At 43.0% G+C, this 15,545-nt stretch overlaps 1 protein-coding gene across 1 annotated transcript in view; it reads left to right on the top strand.

The window, feature by feature from the left end:
- Positions 1 to 15,545, top strand: part of faxcb (failed axon connections homolog, metaxin like GST domain containing b) — a 66,160-nt gene that overhangs the window by 47,561 nt on the left and 3,054 nt on the right. The window contains exons 4-5 of the mRNA XM_072277601.1: positions 3,147 to 3,364; positions 7,060 to 7,176. Of these exons, the coding sequence (XP_072133702.1) occupies positions 3,147 to 3,364; positions 7,060 to 7,176 (335 nt within the window). The remainder of the gene's footprint in view (positions 1 to 3,146; positions 3,365 to 7,059; positions 7,177 to 15,545) is intronic.

Raw genomic sequence — 15,545 nt, 5'->3', positions numbered from 1 at the left:
TGGTAACAAGCTTAATGCGGCTCCAAGAGGAAAATAGATATATACAGTAGAAGGAAAACTTAGAAATATTTGAAGGGGGCAAAGGGTGAGTTGCTCTGGTCAGTAACCTGGCTTGTTGGATGGAAGGCTCAAACTGGCTTTGCAGATGAGTTGTTCAGCAGACAGATTAGTTACCAGGCTCTTACTTTCTCAGGATGGAAATAAGTTCCTTGATGCTTAAGGCTTATATATGTCAGCCATTGGCTGCAAGAAATCGGGGCCAGAGTATATACTTTGCCCCTCAGACCTTTTGCACCTTCAAGGATAATTAACGGCACACGGCAGTGTAATGGTTAGCAAAGCACTTTTACAGCACCAGTAACCCAGGTTCAATTTGCGTCGCTGACTGTAAGGAGTTTGCAAATTCTCCCCACGACCGCATGGGTTTCTTCCGGGTGCTCTGACGGAGGGTTAGGGTTAGTAAATTGTAAGCGTGCCATTTTGTTGCGGGAAGCATGGAGCCACTCAGGGGCTTCCCCAAGCGCATCCCTGGACTGTATCGGTTGTTGATGCAAACATCGCATTTCCATGTACGTTTTGACTTTTTGAAAAGATCTTTAACCATTAATGGTTATTGGAACCTAGAATTGCTTGTGCAATAAACTAGGACAGAAAAATCTTTCCTACCAAATGCAAAGCATATACAATAGTTCATCCTCGTGCGACAGGAGAACACATATCATAGTACAATAGTGTCTGTTTTATTATTTCGTACATTATGATTTCACATTGGTAAATTATTATTGTGTATATCATTATTCTGTACTTTATTATTAGTTAAGCCTGCACACTGCTAAGTGGGTTTTTAAATGTTGCGAAAGAATTTTGCACTGGGGATCCATAAAGTACTTATTATTATTCTTATTAGATGGTGTGATGGAAGCTACGTGTACTCTGATCCTTGGGGAGAGCAGGACAAGGTGAAGTTCTGATGTAGAAAATGTACTCTTACAAAACAAAAATGCAAGAGATTCTGCAGATGCTGGAAATCTAGAGCAGTACACACCAAATGCTGGAGGAACTCAGCAGGTCAGGCAGCATTTACGGAGAGGAGTGGATAGTCAACGTTTTGGGCTGAGACCACCAGAACCTTCAATAGTCCTGATGAAGGGTCTCAGCCTGAAATGTCGACTCTTAATTCATTTCCGTAGGTGCAGCCTGACCGTCTGAGTTTCTCCAGCATTTTGTGTGTGTTACACTTACGAAGCAAGATGTTAGAGATCGGTTTTACTTTGGGTTAGAGCTCTGCACGAACTCTGGTTGCAATTGACAACAGAGGACGCATTCAAAACACCTCGGTAGTTGTATTTCAGATGAGAATGTTCAAGGTGAAATATGTCAGGGGAGTGATTATCAGGCACCAGAACTAGCTCAAGCTCAAGTTGAATGACTGTAGCCATTCAATTGTACACATGTACAGAGCTAAATGAAACAACAGTGCTCTGGGGCGAAGGTGTAAGACACAGTACATATGGCGTATCACAAACAGCACATAAAATAATATTTACACATAATGAAAAGAAAAAAAAATTCTGTAGATGTACAAGTTGACATTAAGTTCATGTACGACACGTAGTTAAATATACAACAGTATGATGTTACGGCTCTGCCATAAATAACGGGTGCTGGGTGGTAACAGGGCGTTCAGAAGCCTCACGGCCTGGGGGAAGAAGCTGTTACTCATGCTGACAGTCCTTGTTTTTGTACTGCGGTATGGTAGGTGGTCAAGCAGATTGTGGGATGGATGGGAGGGCTCCTTGACCATGCTGGGGGCTCTGCGAACGCAACACTTCTGGCGTACGTCCTGGACAGGGGAGAGGGAGAAACCCCGAGCTAAACTGCCAGCGGGGTACGGCAAGCTAACCGGAAGATGTCATCTGCCCATTTCCTAGTTAGAGATAAGACTGTGGCTCAGTTACTAACTTGCGACACAGAGCTGTTGCGGGAGAAGAGTCAAATACTGCTCTGAACATGTCTGTCTCCATTCCCCATTCAGCATTATCCATTTCATTTCCCACTCCATACCTGCTGCAGGGTGACACATCTTTAATACACAGCTGTACTTCCACTGGGGCGTGAATAAATCTACCAAGCTGTTTGCGAGCTAATCACACATCTAATTTTCTCTATCCTCTCTCTCTCTGCCATCTCCTCAAACTGTCCCAGTATATACTGTCACTCCAGTCACTGTCCTCAACTTTCCACAAAGTGACTTCATTTCTCTCTACCCTGACTCCCCTTCCTCCGTTAGAATATCTTGCAAGAATTTGCCATTGCCCCTGGCTGAGGTTGGGAATTAACCTCAGAAGTGTGGCTATCACTCCCTGCCTACCTCTGATGGTGTTTCTAGATCCTGGTGTATAACAGACAGAGCCAGAATTGAACTCATGTCGCTGTAATAACATTGCACTAAATTTTAAACTGCCGTGCAACCCTGAAGGACATTTTGACGGGTGCATGGATTGGAAAGGCTTCAGAAGGTTGTAGACCAAGCACTACCAAATGGGGCCAGCTTAGAAGCCATTTTGGACAGCATAGACCAGTTGGGCCGAAGGACCTGTTTCATGCTGTACGTCTACAAGTGGAGGAGGAATTTTCTGGGCAACACACACAAAATGCTGGAGGAACTCAACAGGGTGGGCAGCCTCTATGGAAGCCAGGGTCTTGACCTGAAATATCGACTGTACTCTTTTCCATAGATACTGCCTGGCCTGCTGAGTTCCTCCAGCATTTTGTGTGTTTTGCTCGGATTTCCAGCATCTGCAGATCTTCTCTTGTTTGTGAGGAATTGTCTGGAGAATTTTGCCCCCAATTTCACAAACTTCCACTGCAGCAACATTTAATATGCCTTAGAGTCGAGTCTAAGATCCTCTTTGAAAGAGACTGCATAAATTTCCCAAACAGTGGATCAATGGGTTTGTCTATGTGTAAGTTCTAAAGCTGTCCATTCATAACCTGAGATGCCAAACACCATCTCACCAGCACTCAGTGATACCTTGTCTCCAATAAAGATCGGGGGGGGGGGGGAAGGAATGTGCACAAACTCCTTATCCATGCTTCAAATGATTGTGATTCGTGAGGGTGACTTTGTTTGTTTACTGTTATAGGGCCATTGTGTACTGTCAATGGATCGACAATCTCCACAAGACTGGAAAAATATTGTCTGTCTCAGGTCCATTCAGTGGCTTTCTGAAATGGATACTGTGTCACCTAACAAGAGGAATTGTTAAGCGGGAAATGTACGGTCATGGCATTGGCCGCTTCTCAAAGGAAGAAATATATACCCTCATGGAAAAGGATATGCGAGCACTTTCGGTCATCTTGGGTGAGACAAACCTTTATTTTAGTGTCATATATTACTTATGAAATAGTTCACAGAAACAGCTTTTGAGCAATATTGGTTTGCTTTCAGGTAGATGTGAAAGATATAAGAGATTCAAGATTCAGGATTGTTTCATGTAATTTCCAGTACGCAAGTGTAAAGGAGAACACAATAATTGTTACTCCAGACCCGATGCAACACATACAAACAAAATAAGATAAAGAACACAATAACAATATATAAGATAGCTTATGTACTTTGATTGTATGTACAGTACATAAAGTGACCCTAGGCACAGGAGTATCTATAAATAAAGTGACTGACAGGAAATGATAAAATAGTGGTGGTAGGTGGAGGTGTTGATCAGCCTTACTGTTTGGGGAAAGTAACTGTTTTTGAGTCTGGGGGTCCTGGTGTGGATGCTGCATAGCTTCTTCCCTGATGGGAGTGGGACAAACAGTCTGTGAGATGGGTGGGTGGGATCCTTAATGACATTACTAGCCCTTTTCCAGCACCTATATATATATATAAACACACACACACTTTATTTTACTTTACTTTATTGCCGCCAAACAATTGATACTAGAGCATAGAATCATCACAGCGATATTTGATTCTGTGCTTCCCGCTCCCTGGAGTACAAATCGATAGTAAATATTAAAAATTTAAATTATAAATCATAAATAGAAAATAGAAAAGAGAAAGTAAGGTAGTGCAAAAAAAAAACGAGAGACAGGTCCGGATATTTGGAGGGTACGGCCCAGATCCGGGTCAGGATCCGTTCAGCAGTCTTATCACAGTTGGAAAGAAGCTGTTCCTAAATCTGGCCGTACGAGTCTTCAAGCTCTTGAGCCTTCTCCCAGAAGGAAGAGGGACGAAAAGTGTGTTGGCTGGGTGGGTCGTGCCCTTGATTATCCTGGCAGCACTGCTCCGACAGCGTGCGGTGTAAAGTGAGTCCAAGGACGGAAGATTGGTTTGTGTGATGTGCTGGGCTGTGTTCACGATCACACACACACACACACACACACACGCACACACATCCTTGATAAAGATTTTGTGGAACAATTTTGAATACGAGGGAGCGTAGGGTTCTTGCTATTCTGACTAGTATTTCTCCATCACTCAATATACATTATCTGATCATTAACATATTGCTATTGTTGGTTCATTTAAATTGTTTGTGGTAATGCCTTTCAGACTCTTCGGTAGGAGTTCTATAAATGCAGTTAGAGCAGTGCGGTACAGAAACAGGCCCTTCAGCCCGTCTAGTCCATGCCAAACTATTATTCAGCCTAGTCCCATTGAGCGGCACCTGAAGCTTCAACCCCCTCCCATCCATGTACTTATTCAAATTTCTGCTAAATGTTGAAATCGAACCCGAATCCACCACTTTGGCTGGCAATTTGTTCCACACTCTCACCACTGTCTTGAGTGAAGAAGTTCCCCCTCAAGTTCCACTTCAATATTTCACCTTCCACCCTTCCTCTATGCCCTTTAGTTCCTGTTTCTCAGCACATTAGTTGTTCTACATCTTGTCTACTGACAGGTCTCCACATCTCCCAGTGATCCATTTGTGAGTTATTTAGCATTATCTGTTTGTAGGTTGTGAATGGGTCTTTTGGAAGACCTCTAATGCACTGCCTTTTGAAGATGTCCTCGATGGCAAGGAGGGTTGTGCCTGTGATGAAGCTCGCTGAGTCTACAACCTTCTGTAGCCCCTTTCGATCCTGTGCATTGGAGACTCCATACCAGATTGTGATGTAACCAGAGCATATATAGAAATTTCCAAGTGTCTTTGGTGACATACCAAATCTCCTCAATCTTCTAATGAAGAAGGGCCTCAGACATGCCTTCTTCATGATTGCATCAATATGTTGGGCCCAGGATGGATCCTCTGAGATGTTGTCACTCAGGAACTTGAAGCTGCTCGCTCATTCCACCGTTGACCCCTCAGTGAGGACAAGTGTGTGTTCTCCAGATATCCCCTTCCTGATGCTCGCAATCAACTCCTTGGTTTTGCTGACTGTAATTGCAAAGTTGTTGTTGAGTCACCTCAACCAACCGATCTCCCTCATTCCTGTACACCTCCTCATCGTCACCTGAGGTTCTGCTCCCTCATTCCTGTACACCTCCTCATCGTCACCTGAGGTTCTGCTCCCTCATTCCTGTACACCTCCTCATCGTCACCTGAGGTTCTGCTCCCTCATTCCTGTACACTTCCTCATCGTCACCTGAGGTTCTGCTCCCTCATTCCTGTACACTTCCTCATCGTCACCTGAGGTTCTGCTCAGAACAGTGCTGTCTTCGGTGAACTTACAAATGGCCTTTAGGCTGTGCTTAGCCACACATCTACAGTGGATTCCAGTTAATTGGGCCATCGGTTAATCGGGACAACAGCTTATTTGGGATACTCTAAAAGAACAAAAACGAATCGAAGACATGGCCGGGATTCCCTTCATTTATTTGGGTTGCTACGCTGCTTAATTGGGGCAGGAGACTGTTGCCAAACAGTTTCGGACTAGCGTCTGTCATGTGTGCTTTGTGAGGCTGCTGGACACAACATTGTACTTCGAGCGAACAGTTTTTAAATAGTGTCAGTTGTATGTGTTTGTGTTCAAAAAGCAGCGATTTTTGTCACTGAAAGATGGTGAGAAATAAGCAGTAAGACAATTCAGAACTGTTTTGCTCACTGCAGTTTCAAGTATTCAGGCTTGCAGATGCCAGAAACGATTGGGAGTGAAATGAAATGATTTCACTACTTCAACAAGTTAGGAGCTATGAAGAATTTGAAGGGATTGACAATCATCTTGAATGTTAAAATGAAAATGAAGATTTGGAGGATGCAATCATTCACAGTTTGTATGAAAGCAGTCTATTATCTGCATTGGGTGTCTGCGCTGATTTTGTTCATTTACAGTCAAAAGAATGTGACGTGGACGAATTCCTTCAACAATAAGTATTAGGAACAAATGCACAGTTTTGTAGTACTGCAGTAGTATTGGTAGTGTTCTAATTTGTTCTGTATTTCTTTTAAATAAATAATTTGTTACTCAGTTTGTCTTTTCTATACCTTTCTAACTATTTTCATGAAATTTGGCTAATTGGGACTGCTTAAGTGGGCCAGAATGTACTGGACCCAATCGATGTGTCCCAATTAACGGGAATCCACTGTAAGGAATTTGCTGCGCCATGTGGCATGACATGCAACAAAATACAACATTCAATAATGATAAGAATAAAGAATTGTATAAAAGTAAAGTTAAAGTACAGGTATGGTATAACTGTACATAAATACAATTTAAACAGCATTATAAAAAGTGGTTTAAAGTGGAGACAGTGCACTGCAGTGATTGAGGATGGGGGTGGGAGGGCTAACTAGAATGGTTGACCAAGTTAACTCCCTGGGGGAAGAACTATTTAAAATGGTGTGAAGTTTTTGTTTTAAAAGCCCTATAGCATTTTCCAAAAGGGAGCTTTTGGAAAAGGCGGTTTGCTAGGCCGAGCAGAGCACACATCCTTGACGAGTGCTTGTGTTGACTGCGTTATGTTAGCAATGGGCAGACAGATCTAAATGGATAGTAAAATGTGAAGATGCTGGAGATCCGCAGCAGGTGACAACTGTGGAGAGATTAATGTTGGCGTTACGGATTGAGACCCTTCCACCAGGAAGCTAAAGTGATTCTGTTTGATGTTTCTAGGTGATAAGAAGTACTTCATGGGCCCTAGGCTGTCCACAGTTGATGCGGCTGTGTTTGGGCAATTGGCTCAGGCAATGTGGACTCTGCCTGGAACGAGACCGGAGAGGCTGATCAGAGGTGAGAAGTATTCAGATTCAGGTGTATTTATCACATGTACATCAAAACATACCATGAAATGCACTGTCTGAGTTAACAGCCAACACACCAAAGGTAACGGCAAGTTCAAAGTACATACATATTCTACCCTGAGATTTATTTTCTTGTGGGTATTCACAGTAAGTACAAAGAACAACAGTAGAGTCAATGGGAAACAGCACACAACAAGACAAACAGCCAATGTGCAAAAGACAACAAACTGAAAAAAACCCCACATTATAGTAAGAAATAAATAAGCAATAAATATCAGATGAAGATTCCTTGAAAATGAGTCCATAGGTCATGGGAACAGCTCAGCATTGGGGTCTGTGAAGTTGAGTGGCGTTATCCCCTCTGGCGCAAGAGCCTGACGGTTGAGGGGTAATAACTGTTGTAAAAGTTTCCCCACACCTACTGGCGCCAACCCAGCATGCCCACAACATTCAGCAGAACACCACAAGCAACAAGAACGACCACACTGACAAAACAAAAACAAGACAAGGTCATCAGCTTTGGGATAAAAATCCACAGGACTGTAGCTAATGTTATAGCTGAAAGAGCCTATAGATTGTACAGTGCTACTGGTTGGAAAAAAGCATTGATCCCTGTGCTACCCCTATAATCTTAGCCTGCCAACCTGGAAAAAGTCTCTGTCGGTACAAACTCAGTGAAACAATTCTCAATTCATGTAATAGTGACGTGAGATTCCTCTGGTCTATCTTGTTCGCCAGCCTCCCTTCTTACTGAAAACCTTTTGAGGATCCAAATGCACCAATCCACTATTTCCCCTCATTGGCTCAAAACATAGAACACAGAACAGTACAGCACAGGACAGGTCCTTCAGCCCACAATGTTGTCCTAACCCAATCAATTAGTAATAAATTGGCCAACTAAACAAGTCACCTCTGACTACACAATGTCCATGTCCTTCCATTTTCCTCACATTTATGCGCCTATCTAGATGTCTCTCAAAAGTCTCTTATGTTCCTGCCTTCACCGCCACCCCAGGCAGTGCATTCCAGACACCCACCACTCCCTGTGTAGAAAAATCTTGCCCCTCACATCTCCTTTGAAGTGACTCCCTCTCACCTTAAATGCACGCACTCTTGTATTAGACATTTCAAACCTGGGGAAAAGATAGTGTCTGTCTACTCTAGCTATGCCTCTCATAGATCTCAATCAGATCTCCTCTCACCCTCCACTGCTCCAGAATAAACAACCTAAGGTTTTAGAAACATAGAAACATAGAAAACTTACAGCACAATACAGGCCCTTCGGCCCACAAAGCTGTGCCGAACATGTCCTTACCTGCGAAATTACCTAAGGTTACCCATAGCCCTCTATTTTTCTAAGCTCCATATACCTGTCTAGGAGTCTCTTAAAAGGCCCTATTGTATCTGCCTCCACCACCGTTGCCAGCAGCCCATTCCACGCACTCACCACTCTCTGCGTAAAAAACTTACCCCTGACATCTCCTCTGTACCTGCTTCCAAGCACCTTAAAACTATGCCCTCTCGTGCTAGCCATTTCCGCCCTGGGAAAAAGCCTATGACTATCCACACAATCAATGCCTCTCATCATCTTGTACACCTCTATTAGGTCACCTCTCATCCTCCACTGCTCAAGGGAAAAAAGGCTGAGTTCACTCAAACTATTCTCATAAGGCATGCTCCCCAATCCAGGCAACATCCTTGTAAATCTCCTCTGCACCCTTTCTATGGTTTCCACATCCTTCCTGTAGTGAGGCGACCAGAACTGAGCACAGTACTCCAAGTGGGGTTTGACCAGGGTCCTAAATAGCTGCAACATTACCTCTCAGCTCCCAAACTCAATCCCACGATTGATGAAGGCCAATGCACCGTATGCTTTCTTAACCACAGAGTCAACCTGCGCAGCAGATTTGATATCCTATGGACTCGGACCCCAAGATCCCTCTGATCCTTCACACTGCCAAGAGTCTTACCATTAATATTATATTTTGCCATCATATTTGACCGACCAAAATGAACCACCTCACACTTATCTGGGTTGAACTCCATCTGCCACTTCTCAGCCCGGTTTTGTATCCTATCAATGTCCCGCTGTAACTCTGACAGCCCTCCACACTACCCACAACACCCCCAACCTTTGTGACATCAGGAAATTTACTAACCCATCCCTCACTTCCTCGTCCAGGTCATTTATAAAAATCACGAAGAGTGGGGGTCCCAGAACAGATCCCTGAGGCACACCACTGGCGACCAACCTCCATGCAGAATATGACCCGTTTACAACCAATGTTGCAAAATTGAAGTTAAAGTTTAAAGAAATCCTGGTTTACTATAAACTTAGAAAGGTATAGCACTGTTGTCCCTTTAGCCGATGACGTTGTGCCGAGTTTAACCAAGATCGATCTCACCCTTCCCTCCCACATAGCCCTCCATTTTTCCTTCATCCACGAGCCTACCTTTTAGGCCCTCCATTGTTTGGGGACAGCCTTGGATTTTGCATCCCGTGATACGCAAGCCAGGGCAGTACGATATGGAGAGCAAGCTGTTGCCCATGTAGCAAGCTACCTCTCTTCACACAACTGATGGATCCAAAAGAATGGCAGAGGCTGGTACAATCAGTGGTGTTGCAGGAATTGTCAGTCAGCGTTGAACTCAATGCAGGACTGCCTTAGGGACTCCAGCTCCCTCGGAGTTTACCCCTGAAGTCTTCCCCATGAGGGGGTATAGCTGCAAAAGGCAGCAGAGATTTGAGATTAGTTTTCCTTCTAGAGAGAAGGCATCACAGTAGAGAAACAGTTAGTATAACACGTTTGGAGTTAGGATTTAAATCCTGGCATGCTGTGTAAGGAATCTGTACATCCTCACCGGGTGCTCCAGTTTCCTTCCACAGTCCAAAGATGTACCGGTTAGTAGATTATTGTAACTTGTAGACCAGGGTTAAGTCAGCGATCGCTGGGTGGTGAGGTGAGGCTAGAAGGGCCGAAAGGCCTATTCTGTGCTCTGTCTCTAAATAAATAAAGTATATCAATGAGCCCAACTGCTCGAAGCGACTGGTTTTAAGGCGCCAGTGACACACCTTTGCCCCTCCTCCTGTCAGCAGAAATTGTTCTGCCGGCTGAGCAGGTAAGCCACACGTGAAGGCCAGGAGCTGGACATGGTTGTCAGAGGCCATTTGAGACGCACACCACTGGGAGCATTTAATATTTAGTGGGAGCTCATTCCCTCTACCCCAACCCTGACCCCTTAGCTATGAAAACATAAAGAACGCTGCCTCAGAGTTTCTTAAATGTCTCTGATGTATCTGCCTCTACCACCGTCCCTGGCTGCCTGTTCTGGGCACTCACCACTGTCTGTGTGAAAAAACCTACTCCTGATTTCCCCCCTATGCTTTCGTCCAATCACTTTAAGTCCATAAACGCATAAGACATAGGAGCAAAATTAGGCCATTTGGCCCATCGAGTCTGCTCCACCATTTCACCATGGCTGATCCAGTTTTCCTCTTAGCCCCAATCTCCTTCCTGAAAAAAATTCAACAGGTCATTCGAAACGTTGACTGTATTCTTTTCCTAGATGCTGCCTGGCCTGCTGATTTCCTCCAGCATTTTGTGTGTGTTGCTCGAATACAGTCCCAGAGCCATCAGTTGGTCTTTATATGACAAGCTGCTTAATCTTGGAATAATTTTTTGTGGGCCTTCTTTGAACCCTCTCCAGTTTCAGCCCATCCTTTCTTAAATAAGGTGCCCAAAACTGCACACAATACTCCAAGTGAGGCCTCACCAGAGCTTTATAAAGTCACAACATTACATCTTTGCTTTTATATTCTCGTCCTCTTGAAATGAATGCTAACATTGCATTTGCCTTCCCCACCACAGACTCAATCTGCAAATTAACCTTCAGGGAATCCTGCACAAGGACTCTCAAGTCCCTTTGTGCCTCAAATTTTTGAATGTTCTCTCCATTTAGAAAATAACCAACCCTTTCATTTCTTCCATCAAAGTTCATGCCATACACTTCCAGAAAGTTGTGCTCTCTCATATTAGCCATTTCAGGCCTGAAAAAAAGTCTCTGACTTTCCACTCCATCAATGTCTCTAATCATCTTTTCACCTCTATCAAGTCACCTCTCATCCTCCTTTGCTCCAAAGAAAAATGCCCTAGCTCGCTCAACCACTCGATGAAAATAACTTTAACTCATACCAAAATTTCCTTAATCTCTTGCATTAAAAATGGACTGATACCAGGTTTCTGCATAAATTTTTCAGAAACTTTGAGATTATTAATGTTTTCACTAAATACTAGTTTATTTAATTTGCATTAAATAAACATCATAATTACAAGGAACCTTTACACTTGTCCAGAAGACAATATTGTATTGATGATGCCATTTTCGAAGTGTCTTCTTCAGGCAGTTAATCTGATCCACCATTCCAATTAGCTCCCCCCCATCCAACTACTTTTATCTATTACTTCAGTCACTCTTCTGCATTGTAAAGACTTCAAACAACTTTATATAATGATATTTACATTGTAAATGCATAATATACTAGAATTATGCACCTTTTATTCTATATCTGTACTTAAACCTCAATTTATTTGTATATAATTCTTTATTCTTTATAATTGATGAATTTTGTTTTTGTTACATGTCATGCCAACACACCACAGCAGATTCCTAATACATGTAAATGTCTATGGTGAATAAAGTTGATCCTTGATCCAGGTTATCAGATTACATGCTGAAAAACAGAGGCCTCTAGTGGCAAAACTGAGTCATTGCCATTATTATCCAGTCCCTGAAATTCTCCGCATCTCTACAAGGTGGTGCTTCAGCAAAATAGTTTGGCTTTTGCCGACGTGCTCCAAGGAACTCCCAGATCTCTTACAATTTGAACAATAATGTTGAAATTACATTATACACATCGCTAAATTTGAAATGAAACTTCCAACAAGTTTCATGACCTATGCTGGTGATATTAAACCTGGTTTTGATTCTGATTGTGAAGTGCATTGTAAAACTGAATCAGCTGAAAATAACCACATTATGACATAAGATGCACAGAATTGGAAGCAGGTTTATTATCAACATCTCATGTGACATGAAATGTGTCATTTTGTGGCTATAACAAAGAGAAATTATTATAAATTACTAAATAAATAGTGCAATATAAAGGAATAGTGAGGTAGTATTCGTGGCTTCATAGACTGTTCAGAAATCTGATGGTTGAAGGGAAGAAGCTGTTCCTGAAACGTTGAGAGTGGGTCTTGAGAGATGTCTCTAAATTTATGTATTTATAATTTCTATGTGTATAATCTACAAATTAAAACGGGGTTTGCTGGATGCCAACTGCCATAAAACAAGATACAGACAGACAGAAAATGGGGTTTAGAAGTTGTTTAATTTGTTAAAAAAATATGGTTAAGTTTATTTTATAAATCTCTGAAACCACATCCACTTCAGAAATATGAGGACTTTTGTTCCTCCTTACAAACTGAGGCAAAATATTTTTCAAAATATGAGCTTTAAAACTATTTGTAATCAGTTCCTTTAATAAGCTGTTGGTATTGGTGAATGAGAAATTTTGTGTTGGAATATTTATTTAAAGTCTTGATGTTATACCAACCTGACATAAAGAGAGATCTGTCACTGGAAAACTATATATGAACAAAAACTGGCAAACTACCAATGCGTTTAGCTATTCAAAGTTCAAACTAAATTCATTATTAAAGTACACAAATGTCATCATATACTACTTTGAGATTCAATACAGCCAATGTTTATCTTTATAAATGTCCTGAGGATGGTGGGCAGAAGGATCTGTCTCTATCCTCCATGACGCCCTGATTCTAAGACTGACCAGCAAGGGAACAACTATAGAAATGTGTTAACGTATTCTTCCTCCATTGCACCCTGAGTATAACTATGGGTGTATGGGGTGTCAGGGAGGGGTAGCACCTCTGGTGGGGTAACATGTCGCGTCCTTTTCAGGGCCGTTAGTCCACCTTTGGTCCCCACCTGGCACTCAGCTCTCACCTGTGGCTCCCCGTAGCTGTTTGCATGCGACAGCGGCCACACCCCGGGCTACGGCTTCGACAAGCCGGCTAAACCAGGTGAGGGTAGCCGACGGGTCTCAAACCCTCGGTGAGATAGGGAGTTGTCTATCCCAGCATGTGAAGACAGACTCCGGCGGATTGAGCGGACGAGACCTATGGAAGGTCCAACGGTCAAGAAGGCGGTCTCTGCAAGCGTCGTGGAACGTGTAGAGCAGCGCAAGACACAGAAGACGTCCTGGTCATCCACTGCACCTAGTCCCATCTCCAGCCGTCTCGACTCTGTCTTGCCACTGGATCCAGATGGGAATTGGGAAGAGAGAGTGAGGCTGACGCTGCGCAACTCTCCCTCACTTAAATCCAAGTCACGCGCTAGTCTTGACACCAACATTATGGTGTCGAGGTCCTCATCGACGTCAACGATGGATGAACAACAATAACTACTTGATGGCTTTTGGACTGAAACATCACTGTTCCTTTCTCTGATGTACCAAGTGTTTGACAATATTTTTGAATTTATAGTATTTAGCTTTCATGCATTTCTTTTAAGTTAGTGTAATGATATAATACCATCAGACATAGGAGCAGAATTTGGCCCATGAAGTCTGCTCCATGGCTGATTTATTATCCTTCTCAACCTCATTCTCCTGTCCTTTCCCCATAACCTTTGACACCCTTACTAATCAAGAACCTATCAACCTCCATTTTAATTACACCCAATGATTTGGCCTCCACGGCCATCTGGTAGTGATTTTGCCACTCGCTGGTTCCTCCTCATCACTCTCCTAAAGCGATGTCCTATTCTGAAGTTCTGATCCTAGGCTCCCCAACTGTAGGAAACATCTCCACATCTACCACTTCCACTGGCAGCCCGTTCCACACTCACACCGCCCACTGAGTGAGAAGCCCTCAGTCAGCATAGAACTTAGGACATTACAGGATGGTACAAGTCCTTTGTCCCATGATGTCGTGTGTGCCATTACATGCGTGTAATATAGAACTTCATTTCCCAGTGAGTAAGGCGAGGGGTTTACCCGGAACCAGAAGCTGCAATGGTGACTGGGCTGAGCAGCAGTTCAGTAATACTTGTTACATACATCTGTTAGGGTGCATTCTCCAGTTACCGTAAACCCACGTCAAACTTGCCTTTGTTAAAAACAAATGTAACCGTGCCGACTTTGTAACTTAATATCAATGTAACCGTTCCCTTCTACATAGCACTCCAGTTTTCTATCATCCATGTGCTTATCTAAGAGTTTCTTAAATGCCCCTAATGCACCTGGCTCGACCATCATCTCTGGCAGAGTGTATTACCTACTCATCACTCGCTGAGTAAAGAATTGTATCTAATATCCTCCAATCACCTTAAACTTATACCCCCTTGTAGACATAAATGCCCAGGGAAGAAGTCTCTGGCTATTCACTCCATCTATGCCCCTTATCATCTCATCAAATCACCTCTTCTGTTCCTTCGCTTCAACGTGAAAAGCCCTAGCTCTCTCAACCTATACTTATAACTCGTGCTCTCTAGTCCAAGCAGCATCCTGGTAAGCTCTCTAAAGGTTCCACATCCTTCCAGAACCGAACACAATATTTCAAGTGTGGTCTAACATTTCCTCACAGCACTTGAACTCATCCTCAGATTTAATGAAGGCCAACGCAGAAGGCCTTCTTAGCAACCCTAGATTGTATGCCATTCCCTTTTAGATGCATATTCCCCTATCATAAACTTTTTCAAAGGGGATATGATGAATTCTTGATTGCAGAGAGATTGTGATCATAGACTCACTATGTGTAAGGCCACCTGCAAGAGTTTCTGATCCCATATTCACTACCTGTGAAGGTGTTGGAAACTGAGTCAAACAGCCTTTGAAAGGGAACTAGAATGGCACAAAGGAAAATATTTGGTTGGTTTCTGGAAATGGAGCACTATGTGCTGAATGGGCTGAATGGCCTTCTTTGATAATAATATTTTGATTCTAAACGTCATCTTTGCTTTAGCTCAAGTTAAATTCAAGTTCAAGTTCAATTGGCATTCAAACATCACATGAATACAGCTGAATGAATCACTGTTCCTCGGGGCTCAAGGTCAAAACACAAGTACATATAGCTACACACAGAACGTGTAATTATGATCCAACACATACTGTCACCAAATAATATTAACACAAGTCCGAGTGGCCTGTAGACTGACGGTGCATGGGGTAGTGAACTGGAGCCGTGTTTCTCTAAGAACAAGCATGCAGCAGTTTCTCATCTCATGCTGGATCAGCCACAGAGAAAGGCAATCCAGGGCGTGACCACTGGACAGCAG

The sequence above is a fragment of the Mobula birostris genome, chromosome 2 (assembly GCF_030028105.1).
Source record: "Mobula birostris isolate sMobBir1 chromosome 2, sMobBir1.hap1, whole genome shotgun sequence".
Lineage (NCBI taxonomy): Eukaryota > Metazoa > Chordata > Chondrichthyes > Myliobatiformes > Myliobatidae > Mobula > Mobula birostris.
This window is presented reverse-complemented; position numbering and strand designations above follow the sequence as displayed.